At 40.6% G+C, this 16258-nt stretch overlaps 1 protein-coding gene across 1 annotated transcript in view; it reads left to right on the top strand.

The window, feature by feature from the left end:
- Positions 1-16258, top strand: part of cntnap3 (contactin associated protein family member 3) — a 118468-nt gene that overhangs the window by 29461 nt on the left and 72749 nt on the right. Inside the window, exons 3-5 of the mRNA XM_053645473.1 lie at positions 8875-9068; positions 12884-13031; positions 15364-15567. Coding sequence (XP_053501448.1) covers positions 8875-9068; positions 12884-13031; positions 15364-15567 — 546 coding nt within the window. The remainder of the gene's footprint in view (positions 1-8874; positions 9069-12883; positions 13032-15363; positions 15568-16258) is intronic.

The following is a 16258-nucleotide window of genomic DNA, read 5'->3' as shown; positions in this document are numbered from 1 at the left end:
CGCCAATCTCTCGTTTAAACCCTGTGCTGGGTTTACACCTTTGACATGATGGTGCTGACATGACATCACAGACATCGCTCTCTGCTTTCACATGGCTGTTAGCAAATGCTGTTTAACATTTAAAATGATTATATCTATGGCCTGTGACTGAATGATACTGAGGTGACTGAAATATGGAAATGGACTGAGCAATAAGATTGAATTTTGAAATGAAATTATCTTTTAATCAGAATCCCTCTTTTTTAGTGACCCCTGTAGAGATAATTGTCCTGAATTGGGTATACTCCATACTCCATCCAGTGTTCCTTCAGCCCATGCTGCTTAATTCTAGTGAGCTTAATTGTCGTACAGAAGAAAAAAAAAAAAGAAGAAGATGTCAGGTGCAGTGAAGAAAATTCCTTTTTAGAGGTAATACAATTTTTAAGTAATTTTCATTACACCCCCTGGTGGTAGAATACCATAGAATACCATAGATTACCATAGATTACCATAGATTACCAATCCTAACAGCCAGATTACCTGATAGATCATATTTTTAATTTATTTTATTTATTTATTTTTTAAACAATTTTTGTCCCAAAATCATTACTGCCAACTGCAAAAGTTTGTGCACCCTTAGGACAAAATGCAACATGTAGAGCGTTTAATATGTGATTATATTAATAATAGGGAAAACAACTATACAGAGTTGTTCTTCCACTTAATTTGATATAATAATGCGTGCCTATCCTTTGTTTTTGCATCACACTCCAACCTTGTTCATATCCTCTGAAAAGATCACATGACGTCCTTTTCAGTGTGGCTTCTGGATTGTTGTCTTGTTGCAGGATATACCAGCATTTTATCTTTTTTCCATTAAGAAAAACAGTGTCTGAAAGACAGCTCAGAGAAGTGCAAGGATTGACAGAGCAGAGCAGGGTCAGACTATAAGCCATTTTCCCTGTCATTACTAAGCGCTTTATCCTGTTCAGGGTCATGGTTGATCTGGAGCGTCTCCTGGGACCACTGGATGTGAGGCAGGAATACAACCTGGAATAGAATCCATGAACACCATATTCACACCTAGGGGTAATTTAGAGTTGCCAGTTGACCAACCAAATCGATAGCTCAGGATCGAACCGGGGACCCTGGAGCTGTGAGGTGGCGACGCTTCCTGCTTCACAGTTGTTCAGCCCTTAGCTGTGTTTAGTCATTAGCTAAATTTACATTCATTAACATCATCTTAGGAAAATCACAGTGACTCACTATGATCATCATTTCTGTAGCGTAACACCTCCAGCAATCGAGCTCGACTTCGCGTTAATGGCTCTTCCAACTAGCAGATCAAATATTCATTTGTCTCTGGGTATTTTATCTTCTTATTTTAGTGTTGGTGTTTACTAATAAAAATACCATATATCTTATCAACCTCAGTGTGGCTTCACGCCTACTTTTTTATTTTTGATAGAAAGAAATGAACGTTTAAAAAAAACAAAAACAAATCAGAGAATCATTTTTACTTTGCTGAAGCGTTAACCCAATGCATTGCAGTGTTAAAATGTTTCTCCAGTATTAGAGAATTCCGCTTTTCTGTTCTCAAGCTTGTGCAGGTGGAAAAGTGGTGAATTATTGATGAGTGCACGGCCAGTTCATTAGAAACGCATCTGCTCTTTATGAGAACCCTGTTTGCCATGCCAGGCTTTCGTCAAGGATGATTTACCAGCTTCTGTAAAAGGGTAATAAGCAAAAACACTTCTCTCTCTCTCTCTCTCTCTCTCTCTCTCTCTCTCTCTCTCTCTTTTTTTAATGTGTGCTTCTCGTGCAATTTTGAATAAAATGACAATGCTTGTTTAACATGCCTTCTCGAGTGCAACATATATTTCAGATGACTGCAATTCCCTCAAATCTTTTATTTGAACATTTTTCGAATGAGACGTCCCTGCACATTTATCAAGTCCACTCCAAAGTGGGCCGACATGGGCCACAGGGTCGGGTGATTTGCCGCCACAAATTGATCTTTGTCCATTTCTCACCAGCTTAGAGATTAAATGTCAGTGCTGGTTTGCGTGTGTGGGATCAGGTGACAAAATATGGCAACGTGGATGACTAAAGGGTCATGGGACCATTGCTCAGCTGCCCTCATCCATGACCCGTCATTAACCCTAATTGCACTGCTCAGCCGGCGGAGCAGCTTCCGGACACTCTGGTCAGAGAAGGATACCACAAAACCAAGACTTTATTATACTTTTTTTTTTAGCACAGAAGTGATGAAGCTCAGTTTCAATACAGTTAATGCACCTTAATTGCTATTTAAAGGACCAGTGGAAATGTGCATATTTCCCCCTTAATGGAAATTTATTGTCCAATGTTTGCTTTTCTACTTTTGCACTGCAACTACAAGGTTAATGTAGCTTGGGGAGGGATCTTTGCTTAGAAGTTCTCAGGAGATTTAATAGTGATTCAACTTCATCAGAAAGAAAAACAAGCAAAACAGAGAAACATCGCCATTCGGTCTCTTGATAATAGAGAAACTGCTTTACTGCAGTGTTAGGCAACATTTTTGCTAAGTGCACATACTAGCTAATGTCGTAATGAAAGCCCAACACGAGCCCAACTTCTGTGTTGAATTTTGAGAAACTTATTGAGAAAGTTGCACAACATGGAACTATTTTGGAGAACTGTTTGGCAATGCAAATATACGATAATGAACGACTCAACATGTGAGAACTTTCACATATGCTTTCGCACCATGCTAAACTGGCAGCTAAGCCAGTTTCTCTTACTTGCTAGCAACATTAGTGAAAACCAACGAAGCAAGCATTCTACACTTACGTCTTCCCTTACAAAAACACTAACAAAGCAAAACAAAAAAACAAAACACAGGAATTCTGCAGGAATACCGTGCAGATATCCTACAGGGTTTCCAAGTCATTTTCCTGTTGAAATCCCTGCAGGAATGCTATGAAGGAAAAAACAAAAGCAAAGTATTTTCACAAACGTATTATTTTATTTACTGAAATTGTGTCACATGATGACTGATGCAATCTGTAAAGTGTCCAAGCCGGGGTGCAAAAAAAAAAAGAAAACAGAATTAAGAAAAGGTAAGAATTTTTTTTTGTAAATAATAAAATTAGCCGTGTTTACTAGTAAGCGAGCTAACATTACGCTTTGTCACAAATACATAACGGAACAGTAATTTAGTACATAACGATGAAAGAAATTCTTCCATAAATGTGGGACTATACCGCTACAGACACACGACAGTTGGTGACAGTTGAATTTGTGAATTCGAATAACTGTGACACTACCGTACCGGAGAGTCGCGCCATCTCAGTGAATCGACTCTTCTCTCCAAGAAGATTCATTTGCTGTCCCTTTCGGTAAATTACTGTAAGTTGTTACTCCAGTTCGTCTTTTTGTGCGTTCTCAGTGACTCATTGAATCATTTACACGACCAGTTCATTCCTACCATTTTTTTTTTTTTGCTATTACACGCAGATTTTTTTTTTCGTTTATAGGAAATAAGAAGTTGTCCTGCAGGATAGATTACGTTCTTGGGAACTTGATGTTGTTTCCGCAGGAGGTGTGCAGCAGTCCTTCAGGAATGATAAAATCCTGCAGGAGATTTCCCCTTGTGCAGCAAGTGAGCTGTAAATTCCTGCATGTTTCTGTTTTACTGAAGGCTCCATTCTAAAACCTAGAGGAATATCCTGCACAGTTTCTCAATGTGGCAAACATCCTGCAGAAAAATTTAAATCCTACAGGATTCCTGTAGCTTGTGGTTGTGCGCTTTAGCAAAATCCCAATCTACTTATATATCTTTTCAATTCCCTTTTTTCATGAGTTCTCCTCAGCCAATAAGGAGTGAGGGACATAGTTAGCTGTCTTCATTTTTACAAATTCCATCACTCACTAGCATGAAGTCACATTTAGTGACTGAGAAAAGTAAGAATATTGTATATATTGTCATTAAATCAGTTATTTGTAGACGATGTGGGCGGTTGTAAGTGTCTACAGAAGGTGCACAGAAGTATGGCCTCTGTATTGCATCATTGCAGATGCTAGACGTTTTAGTGACTGGCTGTGCAGTTACATCACATACAGTGTCTGTAAATCAATCCTAATACACAGTGACATCATAAACTTGTTGGGTTAAAATTTAGTCCCTGGAGTTCATGGCTCTCTGTCTTTTCCAGAGTTACCCCAGAACAGAGTTCTGAACCAGTGGCAAGAGAACGGTATATCCTTGTGTGTTTGCCAAGGGGTTATTTAAAGCTCTGTGGTTGGTTGTTTGCGATGTCAGTCAAATGAGCACTTAATGGGAATGTAGGCTCCAGTTAGTGACAAGTACTGAAAGCTCTAGTTGTAGCTCTGAGTCAGGTTGTCAATACTACATATAAATATGACTACGGTCAGATATTTTATAAACGTTAAGGCCCAATTGCCCAGTCTTTGGTGTGTAAAGAGTCATATTTTGGAACATAAAAAATTAGGCAATTTAACAGAATTAAAGTTTTAATATGATCAAATAATGAAGGTCGATGTAGGATTGGTGAAGAACGTCCATGGAAGCAGGTGTAGTTGGTCAAGAGCATCTGCAGAAATGGATAGGATTGGTATAAAGTGTCTCTGGGAGTGAGTGGGATTGGTTCTAATCATTGTCAAATTTAGCTGTCAGCATAGCAGGTTACGAGTTGAAAAATGGGAACATGTGAACAAATTCCAAAGCGTCAACTAAATTGGGAGCAACCATCTGTCTGAAAATTTGATCCTACGGTCTGTAAGAGTACAGATCCTTGGAGGATGACGCACAGTTCCTTGTCAGGTTTTAAGACAAGGGTGACTGCACTTTCTCTAGCTAGGATGCTGATGCTGAATTTTAAAAGCTTGAGGCTCTGCATTTCTGTTTACTCTTCTGAAGCTCCTGTGTCTTCCCCCTCCTTTTCCCACTATCTACTCGTCTCTTAATAACGAGCAAAGGTCAATGTGTTTGCTCTCCCCCCCGTTTCAGTGTCAGCGGTAGCATCTGCGAGCAAAGTATTATGATTGGCCTTTCGGTGCTGTCCTAAATGCCAAAACAACCTTGTTATTCCACCATAAATATAATCTAACCAGTATAAACAGCGAACTGTGAATGAGCGTCGCATCCTGATAAGGGCTGGTGTTAGGCGGAAGAACATGGCAGTGAGATCTGTGCCATATGCAAATCAACTGCGTGATTAATGGACTTGTCAGGTCTCGCATGTTTTAACTGTTAAAATGATAGATCAGCATAAATTACCTACTGTCTGCAGTGCATTTCTGGTTGAATTAACTCAGCTGTGGTCTTAGAAACCAGTAGTATAGATTGAATTGTTTTGATTAAAGTAAATCAGTTTCAGAGGTGGACAATACTCAACCCTGGCTTATAATTTAGGTATAAAAGCATATTATTCAGTAAATACTAATAATAGCCTCACAGCTTCTGAGATTCTAACTCCCATTATTTGTACCAAATGATCAAACTATGCAGACCTGCGTCGAATACAACAAAAATAATTGGGTGGGTGGGATCGGTCAAGAGGGTCTCAGAAGTGGAAGGGATTAGACGAGAGTATCTGTGGCTGTACAGTAGGTGGGATTGGATCAAGCGTGTCTGCGGAAGTGGGTGAGATTAGTCAAGAGTATCTGTGGAAGCAGCTGGGATTGGTCAGGTGGATGTAGGTGCAGGGACTGGTCAAGATTGTACATGGAAGCAGATGAGATTGGTCAAGCATGTCTCCGATGCAGGTGGGATTAGTCAAGAGCATATGCAAAAACTGGTTGGATTGGTCAAGAGCTTGTAGGTGGGGGGACTGGTCGAGAGTGTGTGCGGAAACAGGTGGGATTGGTTAAGAGTGTCTTCATAAACAGGTGGGATTGGTTAAGAATGTCTTCGTAAACAGGTGGGATTGGTTAAGAATGTCTTCGTAAACAGGTGGGATTGGTTAAGAGTGTCTTCGTAAACAGGTGGGATTGGTTAAGAATGTCTTCGTAAACAGGTGGGATTGGTTAAGAATGTCTTCGTAAACAGGTGGGATTGGTTAAGAATGTCTTCGTAAACAGGTGGGATTGGTTAAGAGTGTCTTCGTAAACAGGTGGGATTGGTTAAGAGTGTCTTCGTAAACAGGTGGGATTGGTTAAGAGTGTCTTCGTAAACAGGTGGGATTGGTTAAGAGTGTCTTCGTAAACAGGTGGGATTGGTTAAGAGTGTCTTCGTAAACAGGTGGGATTGGTTAAGAGTGTCTTCGTAAACAGGTGGGATTGGTTAAGAATGTCTTCGTAAACAGGTGGGATTGGTTAAGAGTGTCTTCGTAAACAGGTGGGATTGGTTAAGAATGTCTTCGTAAGCAGGTGGGATTGGACAAGTATGTTGGAGTGGGCTGGATTGGTCAAGAGCATCTGTAGAATTAGGTAGTGGACAATAGTGTTTTGCTTATGGTTGACCATCGGTGAAAAGTTAAATGGTGTTGAACTTTCTGTGGACTTGGGTCAGAAAAAAATGAGCACTTACCCATGCTTTCTCCAGCTGCTCAGCTTGATTCTTCTCAATCCATCTGTCTCTCGATTTCTAATGTGTTACTCCTTTGGGCTGCTCTGGATACTGCAGAAGAGTTACAGTTCTCACATTTTCACCACCTCGAAGCATCTGAGTTTGCCAGCATCTCTTCATTTCAGCATGATTTAGGAGGCAGAATGTACCATGTGGTTATGTTCTCCCCTGTGGTTTCCTGGCCGTCTTGCTATGCTTGGCTGTCTTCTGGCAGAGAAATCATAGCGTTTGTAAGGCTCTGTTCTTTTCATTGTTCATGCGTTGATATCATGACTCGATAAAATGGATTAGCTCCTGTTCAGAAGAGAGAGCTAAAACAGCATGTTAACTACTTGATTGACCTTTGCTGCCAAGTTTATGACACAGTCTATATTTAATTATCAGAAATAGACAGAACAGGAAAACGATAGGACTGGGAACGTACATAAACTTACGCTTCTGTCTTGACTGATGTCTGAATGACGCTTCATTCAAATTCAGCCGCATTCTTTTAGTCAGCGTTGTGAATCAGATCTTAAGCAAATCTTACCCAACATTGCTCCCTGCTTCGAATGGAATGGTGGACAGGAACGGTGACGGTGTTATAGTGTCCGCAGTGGAGAAATCACATCATCATGTGTGCTAAACATCAGTATTTGTTGAGTGATTATCAGCACATCTCTATGCAGCAATGACGCATTTTCTTCCACAGATCCCAATGAAATTCCACTCTTCACTAACAGCAGGTGTGAACAGGACACTCCGGGTTGTGTTAAAATCAGCAGGACCATAGAAGTCTGTCCCTTTCAGGACAGGATTTAAAAAGTCCTATAGGGAAATGGACTCTCTTAATACACTGAGCCCTGATGGATTTAGAATACCAATGAAGCTCAGTGAAGGAAAACCTGCAGGACAATGAACACTGATGGGACTCAACTCATTTTAAATGCACACAGTAAAAGCGTTCTGATGGGGAAGACTATATTTCATCACGCTGTCACATGTCATATTTCATCTTTTATGAAATGCTACATTTATCTGCGTGAACACAAATATACACCAGAGGTGAATAACAACCTGGCACATGATGACTGCATAACAGCTTGCCTCTTAATGAAATATGTTGATTAAATCTTAATCGTGCTGCTTCTTAATCATCTGTTAAAAGACTGCTTCACAATTTTCACGCAAAACACCTAGGGGGAGCTGGAGAAATTGTTTCCTCTCAACACCATCCCCTGATAGATCGCCATGAGATATGAACTGCGCCTAATGCAATCTGTTCGGCTTCTCTCTGTGCGTTCTAGCTCTTAGGATGAGAGGCGTATAACAAGACGGATCCTCTTCCCACCGTACTGTTTAATTTTCGTTGAGGACCTCACTGGACGTGGACTATTTCTGTGTACGTTTAATATTCTGTTCAGTGCTTAGCAATGGAAGGACTGTCTTATTGAATTTTTTATCGCAATTCAGTTGTTCACCTCGTTATTAGCGATATAAATCTGTGATGGCTGGCTGTGATATTAGATGGGAGCACTAAAATCTAATATCTAAAATCTAAATCTAGTAGCTCAAGGTCTTAGAGATACTATAATAAGAATTATGTGGAGCAAACCATTACCATTACCACACACATGCACACACATATACTTACTTATAGGCAGACAGACAGCTTTCACGGTTCTTTTTTCTTTTCTTTACTGAGGTCGTGCTGTGCTTGCTCCGAGGATTAAACCTAGCATACGAAAATGTTTAAAGCCTTTCATTCGAACCAAGAAATAAAACTTGCAGCTCTGTCATTTGTCCTTTTGTGTAATTTGTATTTGATTGAACAATTTGCGATTAGTCTATCTACTCTTAAGTTTCTCTTTCAAAGGCATTTTGTGGGAAAAATAATGATCGTAAATAATCCACCGCGTTCATGATTATTACCCCAGATGTGTAAACATCTGGCACAACTGTCACTGATAGGCTGCATAATTCTACAGTCCGGGCTGAAAGGAAATCAGCCCCAGCCTCACTTCTTCATACGCTGCTGTGTGTTTGTCTTATGACCACTGGTGGTGCTGTTGCGCTTGGTTCAACAGTTTCAATATAATCTGCTTGAAGCTGTAGATGTTTTTTAACAGCAAATAATCAAACCTTATGTTGAGGTCTTTTTATATTTGAAAGACTTTGCTAGCTCCTATACACCAGATGCTCCAATCTAATTATTCCCCTTTGGGTAAAAATTATTTTTTTAAATGGCTCAAAGCTTAAAGTAAAGGGTTTAAACTGTTGTTTTGTAATAGGTTTGTGGTTATATTTATCTTTAGCAAGCTAAGCAATCTATATCTTTCCAACAGGGGCAGGTGGATGGTCACCACTCAACTCCAATAAGTATCAGTGGTTGGAGATCAATCTTGGGGAGAGGACTGAGGTCACAGCTGTTGCTACCCAGGGCAGATACGGCAGTTCAGACTGGGTAACTCAGTACCTTCTCATGTTTAGTGACACAGGCCATAACTGGAGACAGTATCGACAGGAGGACAGCATTGGGGTAAGTAGTCCAATCCTGACCTTTGCACATTGCTGTACTCACTAAAGATCATGTAAACAATATCTCATTTTCACAAATGAGTTTAAAGTGTCTCTTGCACTCAAAATCCTTTAAATAACAGTTTGTTTGTTTGTTTCTGGTTTTTGGGTTGCTCCGGTCGTACAGCAGTTACAGTTCGTTCTGCTATTAAATTACACGGGGCTGAATCTAGTTTTCAATCTTGTGTTGATCCCGTAGTTACACGGCAGAAAAAAGCCAGTGCACCTGGGCTTAAGTGGGCAGCATTTGTAGGAATTCTCCAGGCACGTGTTTAACCGAGTCTCGTTTTTGCTGTCAATCACAACAGACTCTGATGCTGCCTTGAGAGAGATAACTCCTGTTCTCAGTTTTAAATGAAGAGGAGCCTTGAGCTTTTAGGAAGAGCTTTTCCCTTGTGTGTCTCTTCTATGAGGAGAAAGCATGTCACGGCTAATGCTACAAGGATTTGCACCTTGGCTCCTGGCGCATTTCAGAAGAGCACTTTAAAGCAAATGAGATGCTCCTTCATGGGATTCGTGGGCAGGAAAGTGCACAATTTGCTCGGCTTTACGCTCCGATTCACCAGAGGCCTGATCCCTTCAAAGGCACTGAAAATGCTACTTAGCCTAGAATTAATCTGTGTTAGGAAAGTCATATTGGCACTAAATTCAAGTACCACGAGAAACAAATTAAAGTTTCGCACTCAACTTCCTCCTCTTTTCCTGTAAATGGCCACCGAGACTGTAGCTGGCAAGTGTCAGCAGGTATTCTTTTTGCTGAGTTGAGTTGTCCTGTATTGATTTCCTTTAATACAACAGGTGATTAGGGATGCGCAGGCCACCGTTCATGCTGGAAATGCGCAGCCGAGTAGTGCAGCTCTTATTGATTCCTCTCGGTGCATTCAAATCTCCTCTGTGTACGTTACTATCAAGGGCAAAAGCAGCACCTTTGGGCTAAAGAACGTAATATTTAGTAGGCATCAATTTTCATTTTTGGCTACTAATTTGGATTTCTTTTTGCTCTTAAACACAGATGTACAGCGGGGGAAATAAGTATTGGATGCGTCAACATTTTTTTCAGTAAATATATTTCCTTTCAGGTTATTCACATGAAATTTTCACCTCATTCCACTTTATTACACATAACTTCATTTATGGACTTTAACGTTGTGAATTCTTTATATTTCCGGATTTCTTGAGTTAATACTGATGTCTGGTGAAAATTTCATGTGAATAGCCATATAGGAAATATATTTACTGAAAACAATGTTGACGCGTCCAATACTTATTTCCCCTGCTGTATGTATACCTGCAAAACAAGTCTGACATTAATGTTCAAATTATTATAAACTGTCCCGAGGACCGCCGGTCAGAATCTCAAGACCAGAGAGGAAATGCAAGTTGAGGAACTTAGATATGGTTTTATAAATTGTGTTCAAATTAAATAAAGACTCTTGTGTCAGAAAAGGTAAAAAAAAAAAATAGTGTAGCTGATATGTAATTTGATTACCAGGTTTTAATGAAAACATGGCTGTGTACACAATAAGTTTCGTATAATAGTGTGTAAGTGTATCCCTTAGCTTATTTGACATGTAGAGAATTGGCAGTGTTGCAGAGGTCAGGATCTCATGTGTAGAATTTCTTTGTTAGAAAGTTGGATGTGTGCGCTCTTGACGCGGGTCAGATCTATACATCAACAGCAGACCAATTGACAAGCAAAGTCTCGTATTATTATCTTATTATCTCATTGTATTACACATAAATGTCACAAATTGCAAATATCTTTAAAACATCTATTAAAAAAAATGTTCTGCCATTTCAAAGTTCGGGGGGAAATCCATTCACTTGACAACGCTGCCTATAAAGCTCCGAGCAACAGGCAAGGTGCTAATTTACACCTGGGTTTGGTACATCAAACAGAATATATAATGAGTAACACCTTCCATTTCTCTGTTTGCACAGAATGCAGACTAATTATGCCTGAAATTGGGAGAAAAAAACTCAATACATCTGGCCCTTAGTCTTAGTCATTTTAATATTTTGCTGTGAAATCCCAGATATATTCAGCAGCATGTCAGTAACATATTTACAGTAAAACTGTAAATGATTAACATTAACTCACGTTTGCAAAAAATTTAATCTAAACAGTTGTCGTCAGTGAAAACGAAATATTTTAGTACATTTCCTTTGGAAATTTTTTGTTTTCTTTATAACAGAACACCGAATGGCCGAAAGAAAGTTCTGCAGTCTTAAAATGGTGCATTTAATCACATTTATTAAGCTGCTTAAATGACTTTGTAGGGATGTCATCAGACATGCTAGTTCTTGATAGCTAGCATTATATTAACCTAGCAATGCCAAACTACAGGCCCTTCTGAAACTATTGGAACGATGAGGCCAATTACTTTTTTTTTTTTTTTGCTTTAGACTGAAGACATTTGGATTTGAGATCAAAAGATGAACGTGATGAGAGATTTTAAAATCTAAACTTTTATTTCCTGGTATTTAAATGTAGATGTGTTTAAAAACCTCGAACATAGCAATGTTCCAAACCACCCAATTTTGGAACGTGTGACTGACAGGTGTTTCTTGTTACCCAGGTGTGTCCTTTTAGAGTGATTGTTTAAGCAATAAATAGCTCTGAACATCTACTCTTGGATTTAGGCTTGAGTTTCACCTGTGAAGACGGCATTTGTTGTTAAAAAGGATAAACCAACATGAAGATCGGAGAGCTGTCTATGGGAGAAAAGCAAGCAGTTTTGGAGCTGAGAAAAGCGGGAAAATCAATCCGAGGCATTGCACAAAGATTGGGCCTAGCCAATACAACAATTTGGAATGTTCTGAAAAAGAAATACACTGCTGTACTGAGCAACAGACACCGAACGGATCGGCCAAGGGAAACAACAACAGCTGATGACAGGAACATTGTGAGAGCTGTGAAGAAAAACTGAAAAACAACAGTCAGTGACATCACCAAGAACCTCCACAGGGCAGGGGGAAGGTCTCACAATCTACCGTTAGAAGAAGACTTTGAGAGCAGAAATATAGAGAACGTACCACAAGATGTAAACCACTCATCAGCAGTAGGAGTCAGAAATCCAGATTGGAATTCACAAAAAGAAATACAGAGATGATCCACACATGTTCTGGAACCAAGATGAACCTCTACCAAAGTGATGGAAAGGTCAAAGTGTGGAGAAAGAACGGATCTGCTCATGATCCAGAACATACGAGCTCATCTGTGAAACATGGTGGAGGTAGCATCATGGCTTGGGCTTGCATGGCTGCTTCTGGAACATTCTCACTAATCTTTATTGATGATGAACTCATGATGGTAGCAGCAGAATGAATTCAGAAGTTTACAGGAACATTTTTTCTGTATATTTACAGAGAAATGCATCTAAATGAATCAGGAGGAACTTCATCACGCAGCAAGACAACCATCCAAAACACACTTCCACCTCAACACAGGACTTCTTCTGGGGCAAAAGCACTTACACTTAATGTAATGCACTTAGAAGTAGCAATACGTGTTCAGCACAAGAAATCCAATCAGTCAGTTCACTGAAAGAGAGTTCAATGAAAAGGAAAAAAAAACTTGTGACTTCAACTGAGAAATACATTTACAAATTATTTTACGTAACAGCCATTTTCTTTACTCCTAGTGATGATCTTGTAAACACTGATCAGATGTCATGATCTACAGATCCATCCATAATAACATGTATGTCGGAGTGACGTGATTTCAGTATTGTAAGTCTAATATTCAATATTCCTCCCTCATCCTGTGTTTCATAGGTATTCTCAGGGAACACGAACGCAGACAGTGTAGTGTCCTACAAGCTCCAGCAGCCGGTGTTCGCTCAGTTCCTCCGTGTGCTGCCTCTGGACTGGAATCCCAATGGAAGAGTCGGGTTACGGCTCGAGGCGTACGGCTGCCGATACGGTAAGAGTGTCCCGCATGCATTTAACCATAACACCAGTGATGACGTGCTTTAAATGGATCGCCTCACCCTCAAACGTGCCAAGTATGGATCGGTTCTCATGATTAAAGTCCGAAGTCCTCTAACGAGAACTGTTTTAATTTGATTAGTATGGAAAACTACTAGAGTTTTTGCATGAAACACAATTCTACTTCCCTTTGATGATATGTGAGAGCTCTCAGTGTGTAACTACAGTCATCGTAAGAACACTTGAAGTACTTTGAGCTAATCCGTGAACAACCAGACGGACCCTGTCTTCTTTTATTTTTTCTTATGATCCTTTCTAAAGTCATTAGTTTGACCGTGTAGCCTCGGTTCAATTGGTCCACTGATCACGATGCCAAATCTGCTGACAAGACTAGCTTGGTCTGACTAGCTACCAACTGCCAAAATACAGGCCAACTGAGCTGGTCAAGCTGACCATGTTTGCCAATCGTTAAGTTATTTTCTAGCTTGTGTATTATTATTTTATATTTGGAGAATTCCGTAATGTATACAGTGTAGTATTAATAGTGGTTACCAGCCGACAGGGCCGGTCTACCAGTTTAACCAATTTACCAATCTGTCCAGGGTGTACCCCGCCTTGTGCCCCGTGCTCCCTGGGATAGGCTCCAGGTTCCCCCGTGACCCTGAAGGAAGGATAAGCGATATAAAAGAAGGATGGATGGATGGACTAGCAAAATCCTCTTACCTAGCAAACTACCGTAGATTGCTATACATTATTAGGCTACATAGTGAGTTTAACAGTTTCCAGGCAACCAAAACATGGGACTGGGCACCACACTGGAGCATTCACTTGCCCAGTTGTTTGCTACTGAATTTATGATATGTCTGCCCCTGAACAAGCAAATATATGCAGAGAAAAGAATTTCACTGTGCTGTACTTGTATATTGGGTTGCACGGTGGTGGTAGCATTATGACAGCTCACAGCTCCATGGTCCCGGATATGAATTTGAGTTAGCGTCTATGTGGTCTGCCCCTGTGAAATTTAAATACGCTGCTTACGACAAAATAGTTCTTCTCAACATGAGCTCGTTCATGTTGCTAAATTCCAAATATTGGATTTCTTATCTCAAAAGTAAGAGCAGCTTGAGCCATTTAAATCCGGCTGCAGCTCACATGGCTAATTTATGTTTTGCCGAATCCAAATGCAGCATGAGATTGCCTTCTCTTTTCTCGGTGCTGCTGGACGGACTCTGTGTGTGTTTCCGTATGTTTGCCATTGTTAGCAGTCAGCAGCGGCGCTTCGGATAGAGAAGCATATAGACGCAGAGCAATTACTCATCTTGACTCATTTGCACTCTCTCTGCTATTTTTGCAATCTATTCTTCCACGGACACCATGCTCCCTGCATCGGTGCTTTGAATCGGTCCATTAGCTGACCTTTAAAAGGGGCCCTGGAGTACTTCGAAAAACTTTGGTTTTTAAAATGGTTACATAATTGAGGGAAAGTCGTGTTCGGAACAGGAAGCCGAATGGTAATTTTGGAAGAGCCGTGCTGTCTTTCAGAAATAAGGGTTAATGCTGTAACAGTGATTTGACATGAAGGAGCAGAGTGCAGTTGACCTTGCTGACTTTATTAGAATCAGATCCACTGGCATTTGGGACATGTTTCTGAACAGGAAACAAGTAAAACTAGGCAGATGTGTCAGTCTCCTCAAATATTTATATCCGTTATATCCAGTGAGGTGGAAATGGCTTCTGTCGGGTGCGGTGAGAGAGGCACAGCCTTAGTGTTGGTCAGTTCCAGTGAAGTGGGAGTGGCCTCTCTGTGTGTTCCAGTGAAAGAGGCACAGCCTTAGTGTTGGTCAGTTCCAGTGAAGTGGGAGTGGCCTCTCTGTGTGTTCCAGTGAAAGAGGCATAGCCTTAGTGTCGGTCAGTTCCAGTGAAGTGGGAGTGGCCTCTCTGTGTGTTCCAGTGAAAGAGGCACAGCCTTAGTGTTGGTCAGTTCCAGTGAAGTGGGAGTGGCCTCTCTATCAGTTCCAGTGAAAGAGGTGTGTTCTCTGTGACCGTCAGGCCCAGTTAGCGTGGCCTCTCTGTCAGTCCCTTTGAAGGAGGCGTGGCCTCCTGTTCCTTAAAGCTAGATTTAATGCTACAGTAGTTATTGAAACAGCTGTAAATCATAGTATTTTCGAATTAATTGCTTTTTAAATATTTACATTTAATTTATTTTTGATTAACTGTTTTGTTGTTTGCTTAATATAATATATTGAGGTGGACATCATATCATCCAGAAACACACCCATTTTGATTAAAAATACAGTGGATGATATATTGTCCTGTGTGTTTTGCAGAATCTGACGTGGCCCGCTTCGATGGAGCCAGCTACTTGCTCTTCAGGCTCGATGCAGCTACCAGTTCATCACCCAAAGACCTGTTAACTATGAACTTCAAAACCCTTCACAACTCTGGAGTCCTGATGCACATGGAAGGCAATCATGGACACACCCTCACTCTGGAGTTACTCAAAGGAAAACTGTTCGTACATCTCAGCAAAGGTAGTATCACCTTCACTCAGGAGTTAATCAGTGAAGGTAGTATTATGCAGGAATCTTCCCTGGAATGTCCCCGGAGACTGCAGCAGGTTATCTGCTATATTGATGGCACTCAGGCATTCGTGTCTTGTGTGTGTTTTATGCAACAGAAAAAGCTTTCAAGCATTGTCAGCGATCCAGGCTAGCGCTCTACCACTTAGAATGCCATCTGCGTGTGTACGCAGTTTAAGAGCCCTGTGCCAACTTCTCGCCGTGACTGCAGCTTTCTGTTGTGCACAATAAAGCCAGCTTTAGCTTGCCCTTCCCCGCCATGATGGAGAGATATTCTGCGAATCCTGGCAGCATTCATATACAATCATAAACAAATCCACCAAATACGTGTAAATGTGGCGACATGACATGGTTATAAAACCAGCAAAAATGAGCAAGTGTTCATGTCGGGCTTTAGTGCGCAAAATAAATCCAGTAGACCTCCCCATGTGTTCTGTATGAGGATATTTTATACATTTGTATCATCACTGTATTTGAGTACTGACTCATTTTCAGCTCTCGGATATCCTTCACTCGGTAAAAACTTTTACACGCGCTCCAGAGGATAAAAATTCAAACCAAATCCTTTATTTTGACGGACGTGAGATTGTGTGTTGTTTCACCCAGTCAGAAATAGACATACGCTGACGAGAACTGCGCTACT

This window comes from Ictalurus furcatus, chromosome 16 (genome assembly GCF_023375685.1).
Source record: "Ictalurus furcatus strain D&B chromosome 16, Billie_1.0, whole genome shotgun sequence".
Taxonomy (NCBI): domain Eukaryota; kingdom Metazoa; phylum Chordata; class Actinopteri; order Siluriformes; family Ictaluridae; genus Ictalurus; species Ictalurus furcatus.
This window is presented reverse-complemented; position numbering and strand designations above follow the sequence as displayed.